The 21,602-nt window shown below is 40.7% G+C and overlaps 1 protein-coding gene across 2 annotated transcripts in view; it reads left to right on the forward strand.

The window, feature by feature from the left end:
- The window catches only part of LOC103462363 (protein sidekick-1), a 592,150-nt gene that overhangs the window by 459,067 nt on the left and 111,481 nt on the right, over window positions 1–21,602 (forward strand). For both annotated transcript variants that reach the window (XM_081607811.1, XM_017305213.2), the window contains 2 exons: window positions 9,459–9,595; window positions 10,650–10,797. In XM_081607811.1, the coding sequence (XP_081463937.1) occupies window positions 9,459–9,595; window positions 10,650–10,797 (285 nt within the window). The remainder of the gene's footprint in view (window positions 1–9,458; window positions 9,596–10,649; window positions 10,798–21,602) is intronic.

Genomic DNA, 21,602 nt, shown 5'->3' on the forward strand with positions numbered 1-21,602 from the left:
ATCAACTGAAAGATCTCGTTGAACCCATCAGAGAGAAATCCAAGTTCTTAAAATGTGCCAGAACCAAAACAACCAAGCACAGCAGTGACATATCAGGCTGCATTGTTTGTGGTGATCCAAAGCACAGGAAGAAACTGTATTTCTGCAGAAGGTTTAGGATCAATCTAAAGCCATCAGAGAAGAGAGATATAGTTCAGCAACTCGGTGCCTGCAAGAGATGCCTTGAAATCCATAATGGTGATTACTGTAAGAAAACTGATTACCTGTGCAAGAACCCAGAGTGTAAAGACCAACATCACTTTCTTCTCTGCTTACTCGCTAGACCGCAGTCCCAAAGAACACCTAAATCTAGTTCAGAGAAAGCAGAGAGCAAAAGACAGACTGAAGCCCAAGAAGAGTTTCTTTCCAAACTCCCACCTGAGCTGGCTCAGCAATGTAAAGATGCCTTTTGCAATGTTGTGTCAAGAGCGCACAACTCCACTTTTACCAACACAGGCCTTCTAGAGGAGAATGGCTTAAATGAGTTTCCAGTTATCCTGATGATTCTTAACGTCACAGCCAATGATGGACAAAGAATTGGAACCCTCATTGACCTGGCATCAGACACAAACTACATTACACATAAAGCTGCAAGTAAGTTGAATCTTAGAAGTGAAGATGTAACGCTTGTGGTCCATGGTGTTGGAGGGATGCAGGTGTCTGTTGAAACGAAGCGCTATCTCCTTAAGATACGTGTCAATACTCCAAGAGGGACCCTCAAATCGCATCAACTGATCTGCTATGGGCTTGACAGGATCGCAGAAGTTCATAGACATGTCCCTGCCACAAAGCTTCAGAGGATTTTCCCAGATGTCTCCTTGAAAGACCTTACAAGACCTAAAGAGATACAGCTCCTGATTAGCCATAAAGAAGGTCAACTTGTACCTCAAAAAGTTCGCTCTGTCGGGGACCTGGTGTTATGGAATGGACCACTTGGCAAAGCGATTGGAGGCACACATCCGGACCTCTTTGGAAAAGTTACCTTAATGGCCCATACATCAGAGACGCACTTTGCAAGATCAATGAGGACTGCAGCAGTTAAATACAGTGAACTCACCTGCAAATCTTCAGCTTCCTATCAGTCTCCCAAGCATCCTTTCATCCAATCCAATGCAGCCACTACCAGCAAAGACTTTCTGAAGTGGTGGGAATGGGAAAGCATCGGAGCAGCCTGTGTGCCAAAATGTGGAGGATGTCGCTGCGGGAATTGCCAACCTGGAGGGAAGGAGATGTCTTTGGCTGAGGAGAAAGAGATGGAGACGGTGAGAAATGGCTTGACATATGTCAATGGTGACCACCACACTCCTGAGCCACACTGGCACGCCAAATATCCATGGACAGAAGATTTGGCTTCTCTCCCTAACAATAGGAAAGCAGTAGAAGCTACATTCCTCAGGACGGAAAAACAGTTGGCAAAGGATCCAGAGTGGAGATTGGCCTATGCTTCACAAGTCCATGAAATGGTCGATCGCAAAGCTGCAGTGAAACTGTCCAAAGAAGTACTACAAAGCTGGACTGGGCCAGTGTGGTATATAAGTCATCTGATTGCACTAAATCCACATTCTACATCTACTCCAGTGAGGCTAGTGTGGAACAGCAGCCAGAAGTACAGAGGTCTGAGTTTGAATGACATGTTGATTAAAGGTCCTGATGTCTTAAATCCGATCAGAGCTGTCCTCCTGAGGTTCCGAGCTGGTGTCTTTGCTGCCCTTGGAGACATCCAAAAAATGTACAACTCTGTGTGGTTAGAAGAGAGAGAGGTTCATCTGCACAGGTTTCTGTGGCGTGACGGTGAGGATGCTGAAATAGAAGATTTTGCCATAACAAGGGTCAATATTGGAGATAAACCTGCTGGCTGTATAGCACAAGTTGCCATGCGGGAGACTGCCAGCTTACCCTCATTCACACAATTCAAAGAGGAGAAACGTGTGCTGGAAGAAGACGTCTACGTCGATGACATCTTGACATCTCACAACAACCTTGACCACCTGAAACTCCTCACATCCAACATCGAGCAGATCCTTAAAGCTGGAGGATTTTTCATGAAGCCCTGGGTCTACTCTAGTCAAGGTGGGAGGGAAGAGTCAAGAGAAGTTAACATGGAGTTAAAGACTATGATCTTGCCTAACCAGCTCGCTGAAAACGATAACAAAGCCCTCGGTCTGGGTTACTCTGTTGAAGATGACAAGCTGTATGTCATGGTTGCAGTGAACTTTTCCAAGAGGAAGAAGAAAATGCGCCTTGGTCAGGACCTGCTAAGAGAAGAAGTAAAAGGACAAACTCCAAATCCTCTTACCAGGAGAGAACTGTTAAGTCAAGTCTCTGCTCTCTATGATCCACTTGGTCTTGTGACTCCTGCAAAGCAGAAGGGAGCCATTCTGGTTCGAAGGGCTTTTCAAGAAGCAAAGCTAATGTATTGCACAAAAGACACCTGGGATGCAGCTCTGTCCAAAGAGCTCCGAGAGGATGCCATAAAGCTGCTAGAAGAATATGCTGACCTGAGCCAACTCAGATTCATCAGATCCCTGACACCACCAAACCCATATGCAGGTCCAATTGGCATCACATTTTCTGATGGCAGTGAGCATGCATATGGTGCTGTGTTGTACCTACGTTGGGAATGCACTGATGGTGTAAGTGTGAGGTTGGTTGAGTCTAAGGCCAAACTGACTCCTCTCAACCGCAGTGGTGACCCCGTGAAAGCGGAGATATGTGGAGCAGTCTTTGCAGCCCGGCTAAAGACCCATTTCCAGAAACATTGCCGAATCAAAGTTGAGAAGTGGCTCCATCTCGTTGACAGCCAAACTGTCTTGGGCGCAATACAGCGAGAGAGTTATGGATATCAGACCTTCTTCGCCAACCGGGTTGGAGAGATCCAGAGCAGCACTAATGTCCAAGACTGGTGGTGGATTCCAGGATCAGCAAATATTGCAGATATTATCACTAGAGGGGCAAGTCCTGCTTGCTTAACCGAAGACTCAGAGTGGCAGTTGGGTCCAAGTTTCCTTCAACTTCCTGAACGTGAGTGGCCAAAGAAATCTGCAAATGATGTTGCTGTGCAAGCAAGAGACAATGTTATAAAAATACAGAAGAAAACATTTGTTGCTGTACTTACCCGAAGTCAACTGAAAGAACAAAATTCAATCAGAGTCCAGAATAAACTGATCATCTCTAGGAGGCCGCCTACAGCAGCAGTAGTCCAGCAACTAGTGGACGTGAGGCACTTCAACAGTTTGAGAAAACTGATAGGGGTAGTTGCATGGATTTGGAGAGCAGCAAAAAAGTTCCTGCATGTCAAGGTCACAGATAAAGAAAAGTGGGAGGTGGTCCCTTCATCTGGTGTCATAACAGTTGGCGAAAGAGAAGATGTGTTCAGAGACCTATGCCTGGCAGCACAAGAAGGTGTACAATTTCCAACTACAACGACTGATAGACTGGTTGTCTACAAAGATGGAACAAGTGGACTCTTGATGTGTGGCGGCAGAGTTCAGACTTTTAAGGAGGACCACAGAGCCGTTCCTCTGTTGCCCTTCCAATCTTGGATCTCCACCCTTCTAGCCCGAGCAGCACACAGTGAAGGACATGATGGAGTGGCAGGAACTTTGCTGCGTATGTGGAAGAAAGCATGGGTCATCAGAGGACGAGTCATTGCCAGAAAAGTTGTTGATGAGTGTGTAGTGTGCAAAAAGGTGAGAGCAAAAACCTGTCAGCAAATAATGGGGGATCTGCCTGAAGAAAGGTCTAGTCCAAGTGCACCATTTCAGTTCATATCTGTTGATTTGTTTGGCCCTTACCAAGTGAAAGATGACGTCAAGAAAAGAGTGAGCATGAAGGTTTGGGGTGTGTTGTTCTGCTGTATGTCAAGTAGAGCCATTCATGTTGAATTGGCAAACACACTATCTACAGAGAGCTTCATACTTGCCTACCAGAGGTTTACATCCATCAGAGGTCATCCCCAGAAGGTGTGGTCTGACCCAGGTACGAACTTTATTGGGGCAAAACCCATTCTGCAAGAAATGTATGCTTACCTGAGACAGCAAGACAAATTCTCACTTGAAGAGTATGCTGCAAAAAATGGGACTCACTGGACATGGAAAATTCTTCCAGCCGATTCACCACATCGCAACGGCGCAGCTGAAGCTGCTGTCAAGGTCATTAAAAGAGCGTTCCAAAGTCTTGGCAGAGTGGAAGGCCTTACCTTCAGTGAGTTTCTTACGACGATTAAGCTAGCTGCCAATCTAGCCAACGAAAGACCTATTGATGCTAGAGTACAGAGCCATGAAGATCGAATCCAGTACATCACTCCAAACACCCTGTTGCTCGGTCGAGCTACAAAAAGTGGAGATTTCAAGACATTTGACTATACCACTTATCCCTTTAAAAGGCTGCAAGAAATACAAACTCAAGTTGACTACTTTTGGAGGTCCTGGAGTCAACTTGCAGGTCCCAACTTGTTTGTCCGTGGCAAGTGGCATACTGCTGAAAGAAATGTTGCTATTGGCGATGTGGTTTGGCTCTGCGACCAAAACGCACTAAGGGGGCAATTCAAGATGGGTAGAGTTGTTGCTGTGAATCCTGATTGCAAAGGCATAGTCCGGGATGTTTATGTGAAAGTTTCTACAAGTGGGTATAGTTGGGAAAATACACCCAAACCTCCTGTGAAATGTTCTGGATTGGTGAAGGAGGTTCAGGGCACCATACTCCATCGGGATGTCCGGCGCCTTGTAGTGCTCATCCCAGCAGAAGACCAAGCAGAGGGAACCAGCTCACTTAAAAAATGCGATCTTCCCAGGTAAAACCTTGCAAGATCGAGTGGGAGGTGTTGCGCAGATCTGCTCATTAGTTCAGATGTGGGTGCATGAATAGACATTTGTGTGTGCACGCACACACACACACACACACATCAGTGTGCCACTCTGCAGCACTTCTCAGCAGGTGAAAGAAATCTGACCCAATCAGCAGCACCCTCAACTCAGGTAATATAAGGAATTCACAAACCACTTTACTGGTTTTGCAACAGAGCTGAGGAAGGCAAACACAGCCTCCAAAGCAGCATTTCATGGGAAAGGACTTATAAGGACTACCGGTAAGCCACTAACTGGGCTCAATTGAATGTAATTTGACTGTAGTTTCACATTTGAGAAAAGGAATGCATAATTTATTGAAGTAAAAGTTTGCACTGCTAGCTTTTACAGTTTGGTTCCACTAAATGTATGTTAAGATATCTAATGTAAAAAACATATGTCCTAAGAAAAAGAAAAAAAGGTAATTCTAAAATGTTTAGATTTGTTTGATTCAAATTCAACCAGGCATGGAATTTAATAATTTAATACTTGAATTTATGGTTAAAATTGTAAAATAAATGCATGTTCAAGGTTAAAAATGGAATTAGTTGAGATAAATTATTAACTTTGAACCAAATGTCTAAATTGTATGTTAAAATATTTTGTATGTGTGTTGTAGGTTTTTCACCTGTTCATTGATTCTCACTCATTGGTGAAAATAAAAAAGATTGAGTGAATTCCTGAAGTCTCCAAGTCCTCCTTTTCAAGTGTAGGAAGCCATGAAATTATAAGACACTTGACAGTTCTATAAATTTTACGTTACAAAATGTTCTAAAACCAAAGAGGCATGTGAGCAGGGGCGCTGCCAGAAATCTTGGGCCCCCTGACAAAGAATTTATTTGGGCCCCCCCGCGCAGCTGCTGTTACAATTTTTTGAGTCTATTTGACCCATAAAAAGCGTCACAATTTTAGAGGCTTGCATCAGCCTTGCTTTCTTTGGTTCAATACTGATACTAGCACAATATTTACTGCTCATGAATTTAACATTCCACATCCAGTATACAACTAGGTTGCTTACATTTTTTTTGTTAGTTTTAGATTACTGAAATGTCTCTCCCCATGAGCAACAATCAAAAGCAAAGTGCAACTACACATAAAGCAATCCAGACTTCTAAAAATGCTATGTAGTTGCATTTTATTCAAGCTGCAGTACATAACTTCAATAAAAAATATGTTTTCTCCATATTTGTTAAAGCTGTCACGATGTCGTAGCAGTTTGTTATGAGACAGATAATCTGTGAAAACAATCAATCTCCTCCATCTCCGTCCTAAATTACTATTACTCGTTAAAGTAATGCACCGTTCTGACCAAAACAACCAATCAGAACCAGTAGGACGCTCTTAGCACTGTCAGTTACCCTCATTCACTCACTGCTATGCTAATGGGAGAGAAACAACATATCATTACAAGAAACTGTTTATCTGCCATCGTTTGTAGCTATGCTAACTAAGCTGAGCATTCACAATTTGAATCTTCACAGCTCTGTGCTATTCTAGCTGCAGCACAGCACAAATTGAGGGGGAGGACGGATGAGCAGCACCACATGAGATTGTGATTGACAGCAATAAAACTCTCCTGCCACTGACTGGTTGTTTCTAACACCAGGAGAAGGCAGAGGAAATAGATTTTTCACAGATTACCTCTCATACCGTACTGTCACAACATAATGACAGTTTTAAAAAATATGTGAAAAAAAATATTTATATAAAAGTTAAAGACTGCAGCTTTAATTTCACTCAGGAGAGGATGGGTCAGGAGCAGTGGTGTACCGGTCGTATTTAATTTTAATACATCAGTAATGTGCCATTTTAATGGTAAAGCATGTTTTTATTGTGTTTACTCTGTAACGCATTTTAGACTTAGATATTTTATTCTATGCATCATAATTTCAGGGATGGAAACATCTTGTCTTCTGTCCTAACATAGCATAAACTTCACTTATTTTTGCAACTAGTGGCATTTATTTTGAAAGAAATCCAACTGGCAGGGGAGGACATGGAACCAAGGAGCCACATAGCAGAGTTGTAGTCAAGACCACTGAACCCGAGACCAAGACAAGACCAAGACCAGCACGCTGTGCTAGATGGCACAATAAAATTGAGTGCACCTATCAAAATTGCTTCTCAAAATGGTCTGAAAGATCCACATTCCCATAAAAACACTTAGATATTAAATACTTAGAGCTGAAATAAATTTAACCAGTATCAATTCAAACTCTTCTTCATTCTGCTTTGCTTTCATCTCTATGCTACAATCCGCTGAGGTCTCCTGGCATCCCTAAAAAAAAATAACGCCCTGGGCGGTTGCCCTTATTGCCAAAGTCAGAAACCACAACTGTCTGCACCATTAAACATAGTAATTAACGGTAAACAACGCTCAACTATGAACACTGTCAAAGGCGCAATAAGCAAGAAGTAACCAAGCAGAAGGAGGTGACTGTTCTCATCCTCCCTCCTGCTGCAACGTCTGCCACCATGAATGAGCATGCTCTGCGTTCTTACGTTCTTCTTATTTATTCGCCAATTAGATATATATATATATATATATATATATATATATATATATATATATATTTTTTTTTTTTTAAATGAAATAAAATAATAGCTACTGCAGTGTACGCAGAGCATTACAAGAACAAAGAATGGCTCTAAGTGAGGCTTCAATCCTATCAACCTTAGTAAAGATCCGTCCAGAAGAATTGGATCGCTCCTGAATGTCATATTACTGTATTGCACTTTGGTCTCAGCGTTGTCATATATATGCGACACCTCAGTCAACACCTCCACACAATTCAGCGCATGAGTGACAACTTTTTTTCATCGCAGATGCAACATATGTCTCTCTGTACAGCTAGCTTTACTAACATCACGTCCACGGAACTTACCTTTCTTTAAGCTTTCCTTCCAAGTGACGCTAAATGTTGGATGAAGTCTCCACCGTCTGTGAAAGCGAAGCGCTGCTGAATTTACATGTTCATTTATGCAGTGCTATTATATTACTGACAATTAGACAGACATCTTCTCCCGCTCAGAGGAAACCACTTCGCATGTCTGAAGCTCCGTGTGCGAGTAAAGGGGGAGGTGATGGGTGACAACAAACACGTAAGACATGATATTGCTCGGATTTTACGGTGCCACCTGAAGTCCCTGAACTTCACATTTTAACGGATAAAAAAATAACAAATGTGTGTTTTTTGGTCTTGCAGGGGTAACATAAAACTTTTATTGCTAAAAACAATCTTTGAAAATACAATATGATTAATTTTGTATTTGACAGGACCCCGATTTTTTATTTTATTTTATGTCTATGAACAAAATATAAATAATTAAATTGTGGAGGGCCCCCTGCTGGTCAAGGACTCCTTTTCACCCCTTTACCGTGCCACTGCATGTGAGACCATCTGCTATTCAAAATCTGTTAAGAACAGACATGTAGATAAACTCAAACACTAAGACCTTTAAATCTTGAAAGGACACAAATTAAGCTTTTTGACAAACAAAAGCTTAATGACAAACATTACAGGTTGGAAAACTAGCACTGCACATTACCTTGAACATACTGTCTAACATGGTGAAATGGAGGAGGCAGAGTCATGCTGTAGGAATGCATATTTTCACCAGGAACTGGGATGCTGGGCTGAGATGCTGGGAAGATGAGAGGAGTTAAATCGTCTCATTTAACTGGTTGAGGTGTTGAGGCCCTTCAACAGGGCGACGGGCCCTAAACATACAGTCAAAGCTCCAAGAAAATTTAGACTATTGCCTATTCATTTGCTAGAATAGCTCAGTCAAAGTCCATACCTAAATCCAAATAATAATCTCTGGTTCACAGACACTATACCTCCAATTTGACTGTCCTAAAGTTATTTTTAAATGAATGGACAAAGGTTTCCCTGGTCGCATGTGCACAGCTGGTAGAAAAAATACCAGCTGTGGTATGTCTCACCTCAGTACATTCAATACATTTTTATTTGTAAAAATGTTGAAAACTATCCAATCATGTACTACTTTGTGTTTTGCTATCACATAAAATGACAGAAAATGCAATAAAGTTTGTATATTGAAATGTGACATTTTCATGTGAAATGGCAGAAGGAGTTGGGTTTCTACATGTTTAAGGTTTTGTAGATTCTTGGATTTAAATTTAAATAAAGTAAAACTTTATTTATATTTATAATTCAAAACAAATCACAAGGTGCTTCAAGAAAGAATAAAAAACACAAAGATATCAAATAAAATAAAAAACCCAGACAGATTGAAAAAGAGAAGTTTTTGCCAACTTTTAAAGAAGCTTCCGACTCAGCTGATCTCCGTGTCAACAGAGGACAGTCCCAGAGAGGAGAAAGCTCTTTCTCCTTTAGTTTTCACTTATGCAAAGCACTTATCATGTAAAGCTCTCAAGTCAAAACTAGGATTATGAAATGCACTCAAAAATATACCGGAAGTTAATGAAGCATTATCAGTGGAGAGAATCTGTGTGTTTGGTGAAGATTATTCAAACTGTCATTGATTAAAACACAAAAAAACAAGTGTACCGTAAAACTTAAACCTATTTCTGATCTTGTGTGTTTTCAGTGAGCTACCACACTCCCCCCGCTCCCTAACGGCTCGTCTCAATGACTCAGACTCCCGCTCTGTCCGCCTGTCCTGGCTGCGGCCCTTTGATGGAAACTCCCCTCTTCTCTACTACATCTTGGAGCTCTCAGAGAATAGTATGTATGGGTATTTGAATGTCTCGGTCCCTGGGTATCTTTTATGGTTCCTGAGAGACAAACAGCTGCTCGCTAGCTGTCTGCCAGGAAGCGACATGCACTCAAATGTGCTCATTTACAAGAGACATACATATGGAGAACAGTGTTCCAGCATAAACGCACAGGTTGCTGCTGAGCTCCTGTTTTCCAGCCTCTCCTTATCCCTCTTACTCTCTTTCTTTTCTGTGTCCCGGTCTCTCTAAACCACAGATGTTTTAACAGTATGTTGGCTCTCTTTCAAATAAGGAAGAGAGGGAGGGAGTCAGGGAGAAGAAAGGGAGAACAGAGGAGTAGGATGACAGGTGAAACAGATGGGAGAGAGATGACTGCAAGCTAAAGGGATCTGCTATCGAGCCTTTACATGCTCAGCCAGACATTATGCACAAAACTATAGAATTGGCACTTATGGACAGATATCAGTTGGAAATCCACGTTTTGAAAACTTTCAAAGATACACCTGTGCTGGTATCATTTAACAAGTGTTATGTTGAAACTACAGAAATGAACCAAAGTTATCACAATAGAGCAGGGAAATAATGTGGCAATATCTGGGGAAGATGAAGAAAAGAATGAGGAAACAAGGGAGTTTAAATGACTGGTCGATTTCTGTGGAAAAACCCAGACAGTGAGGAATGGATTGGAGTTTTTGAACACTGATTAGATTTTTTTTTCACTGTACTTCAGAGAAACCACAGCAGTGTAAATACAAGGCACTTTCATATCAGACAATGACTGTAATATGCTGGGCTTGTACACTATCCTTCTCACTTACACTGATTCCCATGAGGCTGATGCAATAATAGGGATAATAGTGGATCTGTCTGTGGTTTATTCAGCAAACAATTAGCTGGCAACAACATACAGCAGCATCCATGTTTCTTAACTTATTCCCATAGTCCCTTTAAAGTTTCTTTCTTGTTACATTCTCCTCTACACCTGGTCTTGTTCCATGTCCCTGTTTGTCCTTCATCAGCCAGATGCCATCAGTCTCTAATCTCAGTGTGTTGTTGTCTAGATTCCCCATGGAGAGTCTACCTATCTGAGGTGGATCCTGCAGTGAGCGAGGTATCAGTGGGCGGACTCACACCTGCAAGAACCTACCAGTTCAGACTCTGTGCTGTCAATCAAGTGGGCAGGGGTCAATACAGTGCTGAAACACAGAGGTAAGGGTAAACATGTTAAGGAGATACTCACTTAGTATCAGTTGTGTAAGAAAAGTGGTGTTCTTTTTCCTCAAAGTGCAAAATTTGAATTTCTTATTTAATGGCTACTTTATTTTCTTCTGTTTGGGAATTGTTGACAGGGCATTCCAATAGTTCAATAGAAAGTCATTTAAACCTCCGAGCAGTTTTCCTTTTCTGATATTACACAGATTGATCTATTGGATTCAATCTTTCTCATTACAATCTTTAAATATCCATACCCAGTGTATCTATGCTTCTCTGTCTTTCCCTGCCACTCTCTTTCAGTTGGAGTCAGGAGTAATTATATCAACTGCTCTACTTGTTTGTGTGTGTGAGAATGCATACAAAGGGGACAGTGTAATTTCACCTAGTATACAAACGGATTACTCTGCAGATGTTTTATGCATGTGTGTATACTGTACCTGCATTTATAGTGTGTATATGTCTGCGTGTCCCAGTAGAGAAGCACAGATGAGGGTAATTATAATGCCAAGGCACTGATGGAAAGGCTTAAAACGGACCAGGTTTAGAGGGAGGCGTTGTCTAAAGTGTGAGCGTGGACCAGATCCCTGGTAGTCTGTTACCATACAGCAGATGTGATGGTTCATTATGAAACAGGCACACACAGACACTATCAAGCAGGATTTTGTCCTACGGAAGAGACAGACAGATGCCAGTTGTTGTTCTGCCAAATACACTCAGCAGCAACAGTAGCTGTTAGCATTCACACACCTCAGATTGCAATCTGCTTCTGGTTTCTCTTCTTTGTGTGTTCTGCTGTTCATCCTCTAAATATTCTGAATCTTTCTCCCTAATCATGTTCCTACTCCTGTGGCAGGAGGAGGAGTGTTTATTAATATTACTTCCATCCTTCCTCTTCTCTGGACTGCTGCTTGTGTTCAACAGCTGCTGTGCTGCCTAGTCCTCAGTCCAGTATTTGTTGTAGTAGGCCCTAGAGAACAGATTGGATTGATCCTCTGTAAATGAAAGACTGGCAGGCAGACAAGTCATCACTGGTCAGTGCATCAGAGCAGATGGACGCGTCTTTTCTTCAGCATTCATCTAATACGTAAACAGGCGCTACCTCCTTTTTATCTGCTGGATGTTTTGCTGGATAAGACGCACACACAAGCTGCCACTGATGCCAAGGCACTCAGGAAGAGGGAAGCGAAGCAAAATGTCCTGCAGAAGCTCTGGCTGCCCCATGAGAAGGATGACAGAATGCATTAATACGGACAGAGTGAGGGAACGGCGTGAAACGAAGCAGAAGCTTGGAATATTAAGAACAGAAAACCCTTATTAAAGTTTGAGCTTCCAGCTGCTTCAACACTTTTCCAATTTGTTCTCATCAGAATGTAGATCTTTATCATAAAAATCTCTTTTTTTTTCCCAATCACAACATTGGCTTTGTTCCCAAACTACATTTTACTGAATGGAGTTCCCATGGATACTGTAGCAATAAGAACTATGAGAAAATGCTCTTTCAAAGTCTTCACAGTTTTGTCTGCACAAATCCATGGCAGAAATGAAGCATAAGCTTCTGAAGGATTCTTGATCTTTAGGATTTGTAACACCTAAAAGCACATATTCCCATTGTTGTGCCATCTAATCTACTCCTAATATTGATATTCTAACATGGTAAATACATGTTAGGCTCTAAAACTGGGAATATACACTCACCAGAAAATGTACTAGGTATACTTTGACAGTACTAGGTTTTACCTTCAGAACTGCCTTTGTTTTTTGTGGAAAAAATTGAACATAATGTCCATTGAACAACATGAAAACAATGGCTGCAGGTCTTCCGTTCTGCGACTGTATTGGATTATTTTTTTTACAGACTCCACAGATTTGGTGGCATGATATGGACATTTAGCTGAATAATGCAACATGATAACTGTCTGGTTTATTTCAGAATGCATCTTGAGGTGCATTCTCACCAGCCCAGTTCAGTCCACTTTAATCAAACTCTAGTTCATTTACCAGGAAAGTCTTGTTCGTTTTTAACCTCTGACGAGAACAAAAAACCTTACTCTTCTCTGCCTAAAAACCAAGGTCTAGGTTCAGTTGTCAAGCAGACCGGAGACCGCTCGGAAAACAGGAAGTGGACTATAGTGCTGGGCATTCTGGGTAAATACAACACTACACGCATCTTGATACCATTCTATTTTTGGGTACATTTCATGAAGAAGGAAGTTACGCTCAGTGCCTTCTTCAGAGGTTTTTGTTTTGTTTCCACCAGTGCTTTTTGGAGCAGCACTACCACAGGTGAGGAGGTCAATAGGTTTTTCAAAGGATTTGGTTCATTTAACACAGTGTCCAGATAGTGAAGCTGAAAATGTAGAAATTGTTGCAGAATGCTGGAGTTAGACCAAAAGTAGTTACAAAAAAGAATTAGTTTAAGGCTGTGCACACTAACATTCATAAAAAACTGTTTTTTGACAGGTCTGTGTAAACCTGAGGACCACTTTGAGTGTTTATTTACAGAAGTTAAAGCTGTGGTGGTGTGCTCAGTTTGTTTTAAACACTCTTAAGTTTTTCTCTGCAATCTTAACTTTAGATTATCAGAATAAACAGAGAGAATTACAAGACCTTGAAAATTTGTAAAGATTTTTGCAAAAAATAAACTTATATGCTTATATTTTACACTGCTGCTGGAAAAAGTTACACATTATAGATGTTTTATTATCAAATATATATACAACCAGTGGTTTGTTCGGCCATCAGTAACAGTCACAGTCATGTTTATTCATAAATGTATTTGCCTTTCAAAATTGTATCCATTTATGATCTTCACAAATTATTCATGTTTTGCAGCAAAATGTGTCATTGATCACAGATGTGCTTTTACTGAAAAGACATTCGTAAAGCACATAAGCAACAGCAAATGTTCTCAGCAGCTGGCTTTGATTTATAGAGAGAATATGCTGAAAGCGTCTCTATTTTTGCCTGACGGAATCTCTTCACTGTGTCATCCCTCTCCATTTGTGCATGTTTTAAGCCCCAGGCGGATCTACTCAACATTTAAAGGAGACAAGAGTTTCTGTGTCAAACGAGGCAAAAATAAGCTCATCTATTTAAGCTGGTGGTATCAAGTCACATCTCACCTGTGTCTGCGTTCGCTCTCTGTTTTACGTTGTTTGCATTGCCCTCAATTTATATCCACTCCTTTTCCTCATGCAGGATGTGAACCGAACTGTTCTGTTGTGTTTGAACATGAGGATGCCATGGTTACTATCCTATCTAGAAATGTCTGGAATAAAGAAAATACTGTGTGGAAAAATTTATTTTTCAGGGCATAATTTCATCTTATACTATCTATGTTGAGTTGAAAAATCTCTGCATGTTCTTTTGTATAAGAACACATCATAAAATGATCTCTTTTGAGAAATTATTGAAAACTCAGATTTGCACAATCTGACAATTTCTCTGTTTGACACTGTCCCAAAGAAAAAGTGACAATTACTCAGAACATACGTGTTTTATACAATGAATGATATGAAAAAAAATTACAATGATTGATCACAAGAAAGGTGGGGGGAATCTGGGTTTTTTTGAAGATAAACCTGTGTTTAGCGGGTTCCCCTTTCTCCCACCCCTTGCTAATAAGTGTGTGTTTTACCCACCTAAACACCCTTCAAAATGGACACATTCTTGACCAGAACATCTAAAATGCAAACATTGATTTAAAAAATGTTCAAAACAAGAACTGTTAGTCAAATTAAACACATTTTTTTATGTCCCTTTGTGTCCTGTTGCATTAGCTTAATGCCTTCCATTGGAATTGGGGCTTCAAACCAGGTTTGGTTTAGATACCAAACAAAGTGTTACACCGCAGGAAATGATAAAAAGATCTAGATTAGGAGTTCTCAACGTGGGCGGTACCGCCCCCCAGGGGGCGTTCAGAGGACGGCAGGGGGCGCTGGCGGACATTTTTACAAAAGGGATTCTTTTGGGGGGCGTTTGGTCGAAGGTAAACTTTACACCTTAAATGCACAACAATGCCAGTTTAGACTTTGAGCAACCTGGTAAAACTGTATTGTGTAACATTAAATCATGCTTGGCTGCAACGGTATCGATGGCAGCTCTTCTTCTATTCAGTGTTTGTAGCTTCTGTTAGCTTCTTGGCGCAGCTCCGTTCTCCTGCTACTGGTAGCTAAAATCACAATACCCTCACTGTGTATCCCTCTGAAAAAATGAACCAATTTAAATAAAGAAATCCCTCCATGAGTGATACCACGATAGAGAACGTTCTTTAGCGTTAACACCGGTGCTGTAAGTGGTCCGGTATGAAATGGGGGTGATAGAACAACGGTACCACAGCACTTTTAAATGTCAATAATCAGAATGCAGAAATTGTTTCTGTTGTTTTAAAAGGTTTATGTCAGTCTGCCTTTTCCCCATCGATATGCTTCCCGACCGCCCTGCACCTTAGGGGCTTAAACAAAAAAAAACAAAAAAACGAGGCGCACATTGCGCAAAACTCTGAAACAGGAGAAGCGGGACATAAAACGGAGCGACGAACTAGATGTGAATTATGGCATAAAAACAGAGAATCCGACGCTGAACAGTGAAAAATCAACACATGATGTGAAACACGACGATTAGACGGCGCAGCAGGCGATGAGATTGCTGATGGTGAGCGTAAATAAACTATAAAATAAATCTAGCAACAGGAAAGAAACTAAAGTGGACATACCAATAAACCAAGAGAGGATAATACAAATCAAATGAAACTAAATGGAAATGAATGAAGAACAAAATGAAAGAATAAACTAAGAAACTAAAGTAAATACAGAGGAATAAACTGGTATGGCAAGACCTTTCAAGCAATAATTAATACAGAGGACTGTATGGCAAGAATAAACAGAAACTATTTCCACATAAAAGGTAAAATAATATTGTTCAAATGTCATGGGTTTGTTGAGACCATATCTAGTACTGAGAATAAATATATCTTACATACCATAACAGTAAAGAACTGATCACTTTTATGTTTTTAATTAGATTTGATATATTTATTTCTTGGGCTGCACAGTGGCGCAGTTGGTAGAGCTGTTGCCTTGCAACAAGAAGGTTCTGGGTTCGATTCCCAGCCTGGGGTCTTTCTGCATGGAGTTTGCATGTTCTCCCTGTGTGTGCATGCAAAAACATGACTGTCAGGTTAATTGGCCTCTCCAAATTGCCCCTAGGTGTGAGTGGTTGTGTGTCCTGTGTGTCTCTGTGTTGCCCTGCGACAGACTGGCGACCTGTCCAGGGTGTACCCCGCCTCTCGCCCGAAACGTTGGCTGGAGATGGGCACCAGCACCCCTCCTGACCCCACTGAGGGAAAAAGGGTGCAAGAAAATGGATGGATGGATATTTATTTCTTCAATATAGGATTTGATTAAGAACCAGATTTGTTCTTTGTAATTTCTGTCCAGTAAAACTATTAATCTATAAATCAATAGACAGGTCTATATAAATATATAATCCATGTTTCTGTCTCATATTTATATGGCATTAAAAGGTCCTGCAACTTTTGTTTTTCCACTTAAAGCTCTGGTTTGCACAATAAATGCCATGTGGGTGAAGTTTTATGGATGATACTCTGATGTCCCATTCTCCTGAAGGCAGCACAGAGCTGCACCACCAGAAACTGACAAACACTGAAGAGAAGAAGAGCTATGATTAATGTAGTTACAGTTCTATCCATGTTTTAATGTTGCAGAGCTCAGTAGTTTGCAAATAGTTCAAAGTTTAAACTGGCATGTTGTATATTTTTTATTTGGTCATTTTGTGGAATATTTAACAACTAGAAAAATAAGAATAATTTTCCACTCTGACTGGCTGCTGTTAGACCTACAAATTTTAACTTGAATGTTCATTGCATTTTTGTAGACACCTGTGGAAATAATTTCTATTCACATGGGTTTTTTGTTCTCTGGGAAATTATTTTTGATGATAAATACAGAAACAAGCATAAAAATCAAAACATCTACAATAGCGATAGTAATATTAATGATAAAATAATGGTCAGTGCAAAGTAGCCTGCAAACTCTTTGGTGGGGGGCGGTGAGGGACCTGGATAAGGGTTAGGGGGGCGCTGGGCCAAAAAAGGTTGAGAATCACTGATCTAGATTAATTTTTACAAATTAAAGATTTGTTACAGATCACAAGCTGCACTACAAAGAATCTGTATTTGTATGTATCTGTAATCTGTAATTTCCAGATCTGATAAGACTAAGTGTTATTGATTCTAAAATAAAGCAAATGTAAGTTGGACCAGATGTAGTGAATCATCCATTTCCTCACAGCTGAATCAAAAGGCCGCTGCAGGATTGTGACGTTTTCATAATTTGTGAAATTTTAGGTAAATGTGTTATTCTTAAATATACTGTAAAAAATAGTTAGGAAATGTGACATTTTGACATGGATAATTTGCAGGAATCCTAGGAGATGCCACATCCCAGTAACACCATTAACTTTAAAAACCATAGTATATTTGGATTCAGCAAATAACCCAGCAGGCATCAAACTATTGAGAATGACACAAATAGAAACTTTTCTTAAATCCCTATGCACAGGAAATGAGACACATGCACACTCACTCTAACACATTTTTCCCCTCACAGACCAGAGAACATGAGCACTTCCTGCAGGAAATGTCCTCTTTTCCCTTTTAACAAGGGACATAGAAAGTGTGTCACACAACTTTAAGTTACGGAGCATCGACTTTTGAAATAACAGATTAATTATGTTCATTTTCCAATGAATCATCTTTGTGAACACACTGAACTATTTACCAGTTCTCTGCTTTTCAAATCTGTTTCTTTTGAAATTTTCAGATTTCATCACATCACAATGGTAATTCAATGCACTTTTTGAGTTTTAGTAATATTAATAGTAATTTGCAAATTCTTTTTACAAAATAAAATGTAGTAAGTTTCTGTAAACAACCTCATTGAGCCCAATAATACACAAGTAGGGTAAAAGCAAACATGGAGAAGCTTAAAGTAGAATTAGATTATAAAACAATATCCCAAGCCTTGAACATCTCAACTCTGTTCAGTCCATGCTCTGAAGATGCAAAGATAGTGGCACTACTCCAAACATACCAAGACTTTAGTGGACTTAAACCTACATACTGAACAAGGAGATGGATCATTATTATGAATGGCAACCAAGAGGCTCATAGTAACTCTGTAGGGGCTGCAAAAAACTCCCAGTCATATCTGGGGCCTCATGCATAAATCGTGGGTGCGCACAAAAAATGTACGGCGCCATATTTTACGCACAAGTTGGCATGTATAACATTTACTTTGTGTCAAAGTAAATATACGCACACTTTTTCCCTGGCGTGAAAATGTGCAGCAGCCACGCAATTTTTTTCTGTGGACAATATCAAACTACAAAGCATCAAAACTCACATAAATACACTGACATCTGACTACATTCAGTTATTTAGACCAAGAAGCATCGAACCCGATGTTTTTTTGTTTTTTATATTTTAATATTTTATTGTTTAAATGTAAATAATGAAACTGAACCGCATTTATTTTCATACAATAACCTAACACACACACAAAATAAAGAAAACAAAAATAAAAGGATGTGAAAACCTCATCCATCCATCCATTTTCTTCCGCTTATCCGGGGTCGGGTCGCGGGGGCAGCAGCTTCAGAATGGAGGCCCAGACTTCCCTCTCCCCAGCCACTTCTTCCAGCTCCTCCGGTGGAATCCAAAAGCTTTCCCAGGCCAGCCGAGAGACATAATCGCTCCAACGTGTCCTGGGTCTTCCCGAGGCCTCCTCCCGGGGGGACGTGCCTGGAACACCTCACCAGGGAGGCGTCCAGGAGGCATCCTGACCAGATGCCCGAGCCACCTCAAATGGCTCCTCTCGACGTGGAGGAGCAGTGGCTCTACTCTGAGTCGCTCCCCAATGCATTTCCTCAGTTTTTGTCTGATAAAGATTGGACTCTGTGGCGAAGCGCATGAAATGTATCTGTGGGGTAATTTAATTCTCACTGAAAAAAGAGAACAGGGTTGGATCAGCAGAACTCCAAACAGGTTTGATTATTTTTGAGGTGATCAAGGTCTGTAGACAATCCCATATGTATGTAGCTGCACAAAGGTGAGCCGCGTAATTGTGGGGTGCTTTGGTTCTGATGGAGAACATCGATAATGGAAGGATTCAGAGGGAGCCATTGATCATATTGATCTGCTGGGAAATGTTGATGATGGTTTGTGAGTGTTGAGATTACTCAGACTGATCATCCCGGAGCTCTGAGCAAAACTTAAAGAAGGAGCTGTGTGGTACCGGTACCGGTCCAGCTGCAGTCAACCTTCAGTGGAGCCGCCCGCTTTGTGAATGCACCTTTATGGACATAAAGCATCTCTATTCTGTAATTGTACAATATGCACATGATTCCACCATTTAGAATAAGCGTCCAATTTACCCACTCAAATGACTCTCTGACTCTCTGTCTTTAAATCCTGGCTGAATGCGCTACTGTTCTAATAGGCATTTGCATGATCTCTTTATTTTTAGTATTTAAATTTTTTTCTCTTTAAAATGTATTATTTTTTTATTTTTGTGAGGTTACCTTATGTTCCCTGAAAGCACCTTTTAAATAAAATATATAATTATATTGCCACAAACAAGCACGTTGCCATGGTTATTGCCCCACGTGGTGGTAGACTTGTGGGTATTTATACTAATTTACATAGCCTATATATTTATGGGTGGCGACAGGTGGACCAGCAGCTGTGCTCAATTTACCGCAAATTGAGATGTGCAACGAAAAGGTGCGCGGCCACGTGCGTGCGCACAGCTTTATACATCCGAATTTTTTTGTGCGCCGCACTTTTCTAAATTTTTCTGTATGCCAAGTTTTAGTGTGAAAACTGCACACTCTTTTTTGCATGAGGCCCCTGGCCATTATAGAAGGGAAAATATGCCAACGCGGGCCTGTGACGTAGGCCTCAACCAAACTGCCCCACTGTGACCAGAAAAATGCAACTGCAGGAGGCACCATTCAACCCAAGGAAGGTTTTCAGCCAAATGTAGAATTAAACTGACATTCAAAAATTTTTACAATTTGCACAGAAACAAATTCGGCCATTTTTGCAGATATAAGTTTGGGAGCAACCTATATCTGCAAAAACGGTTGGTTATTTAGTTTCTCTGAAAAAGTGGTTCTGCAAATTGTAAATTCAGGTGGAAAAGTTCAATGCATGGGAATAACGTTGCAAGACGTCATTCTCAAATTAAAGTTTTTTGTGGATATTTATGCCGGTCAGTGTGAATGTGCCATTTTGTGGTTCGTATTCCCCAATAGAAAAAGGAATTTGTGTTTCTGCTTCTAGTGTAAAGCCATTCATATGTTTGTGTGGCATAAGTCTGTGTATATGTTTGACCTGCATCATCAATTGCAGTCAAAAGCAGCTGTACAATTGAGGATTATATATGCCCAATTTGTACAGCGCTATCTTTATTCCCATTTCGTTCACACATGGCCCATTAGCCAGTGTGTGTTTCTATGTGTGCTTGTATGCCTGAAGCACCTGGTGTCTGACGGTGCCTAACCTAATGGAAGTAAAGCACAGCTGTAAAACCACTGGCCTGTGCTATATATCCGCCTGTACAAGTCTCTTGCTAACAGCTTTCACATCCCTGCTTTCACGCACACATATAGATCAACATACTTATTTATAGACTCATACAGAATTAGGCACACAAAAACAGGTAGTCATATCACAGCTAATGGTTCGATAACTTAACGAGAATGATTCGGGGGGGAATTGGAGCACATAGGGGAAGCAAGTGGGGTTTCAGGGACAAACCGCAAGTCGTAATCCAAGGAAGGGAAACAGCCATCAGATGTAACAGCCTATCTTAAGCCGGGGAGAAATGTGTGTCTGTATGATGTTTATGTGTGTGAGCGCGTGTATGTGTGTGTGTTTGCACATATGGCTCTGATTATGTTTGCTGAACTGCTTACAGCAAAGCCAGAGGCTGACCAGCACAGCCTGTGCGCTTAACTGGTCATGTGAAGGCTGCAGGGCTTTAATCACGGGTGAAGTTTGAGGGCAGAGAAGGGGAAAGGAGATGAGTAAAAGATAGAAGCATGAAATAATTGAGGCCAAAGGACATGTTGTATAAAAGGTAGAAGTTTGAAGATTGGATGGAAAAAAATTTGAGAAGTGGTTCAAAATGTCAATGTAAAAAATGAGAGAGTTTGGAGAGATTGAAGCCAAGCAAAAGCACTGAGGAATCATACTGCCTTTCTCAAAACGCCAAGGTCTTTGCTCGTTTTATACTAGAGTTGATTTAACCATCTTATGCGGTCACATTGTGTTGCTCATCTACTGTAACTGAGCTTATGGGCTGAGGTTGAATAAGGTCAAATTTTCCAAAATATAAAATCCACCTCCCTTGAGCTCCAAAGTTTTCTTGTTTTTAAACATAGACTTGAGAATACTGAAACGTTACAATTCAATTACAGTTATGTTGCACAGCATTACGTCACACTTATTAAGTAATACCAAAAGATCTGGAACAATTTGTTCTACCATTTCATACTTAGCAAACACCCAGAAGATGTTCTGTTGTATCTGGCACTGAGATGTTAGCAGCAGATCCTTTAAGTCCAGTAAGCTGTGAAGGGGGGACTTCATGGATCTGACTTGTTTGATCAGTACATCCCCACAGATAGTCAAATGGATTTAGATTTACCAAGTCAACCCCTCAAACTATCCTAAAACAAATCCCACAGATATCAGAGGATGCAGTTCCAAGGAA

This window comes from Poecilia reticulata, chromosome 1 (genome assembly GCF_904066995.2).
Source record: "Poecilia reticulata chromosome 1, P_reticulata-male-v2, whole genome shotgun sequence".
NCBI lineage: Eukaryota > Metazoa > Chordata > Actinopteri > Cyprinodontiformes > Poeciliidae > Poecilia > Poecilia reticulata.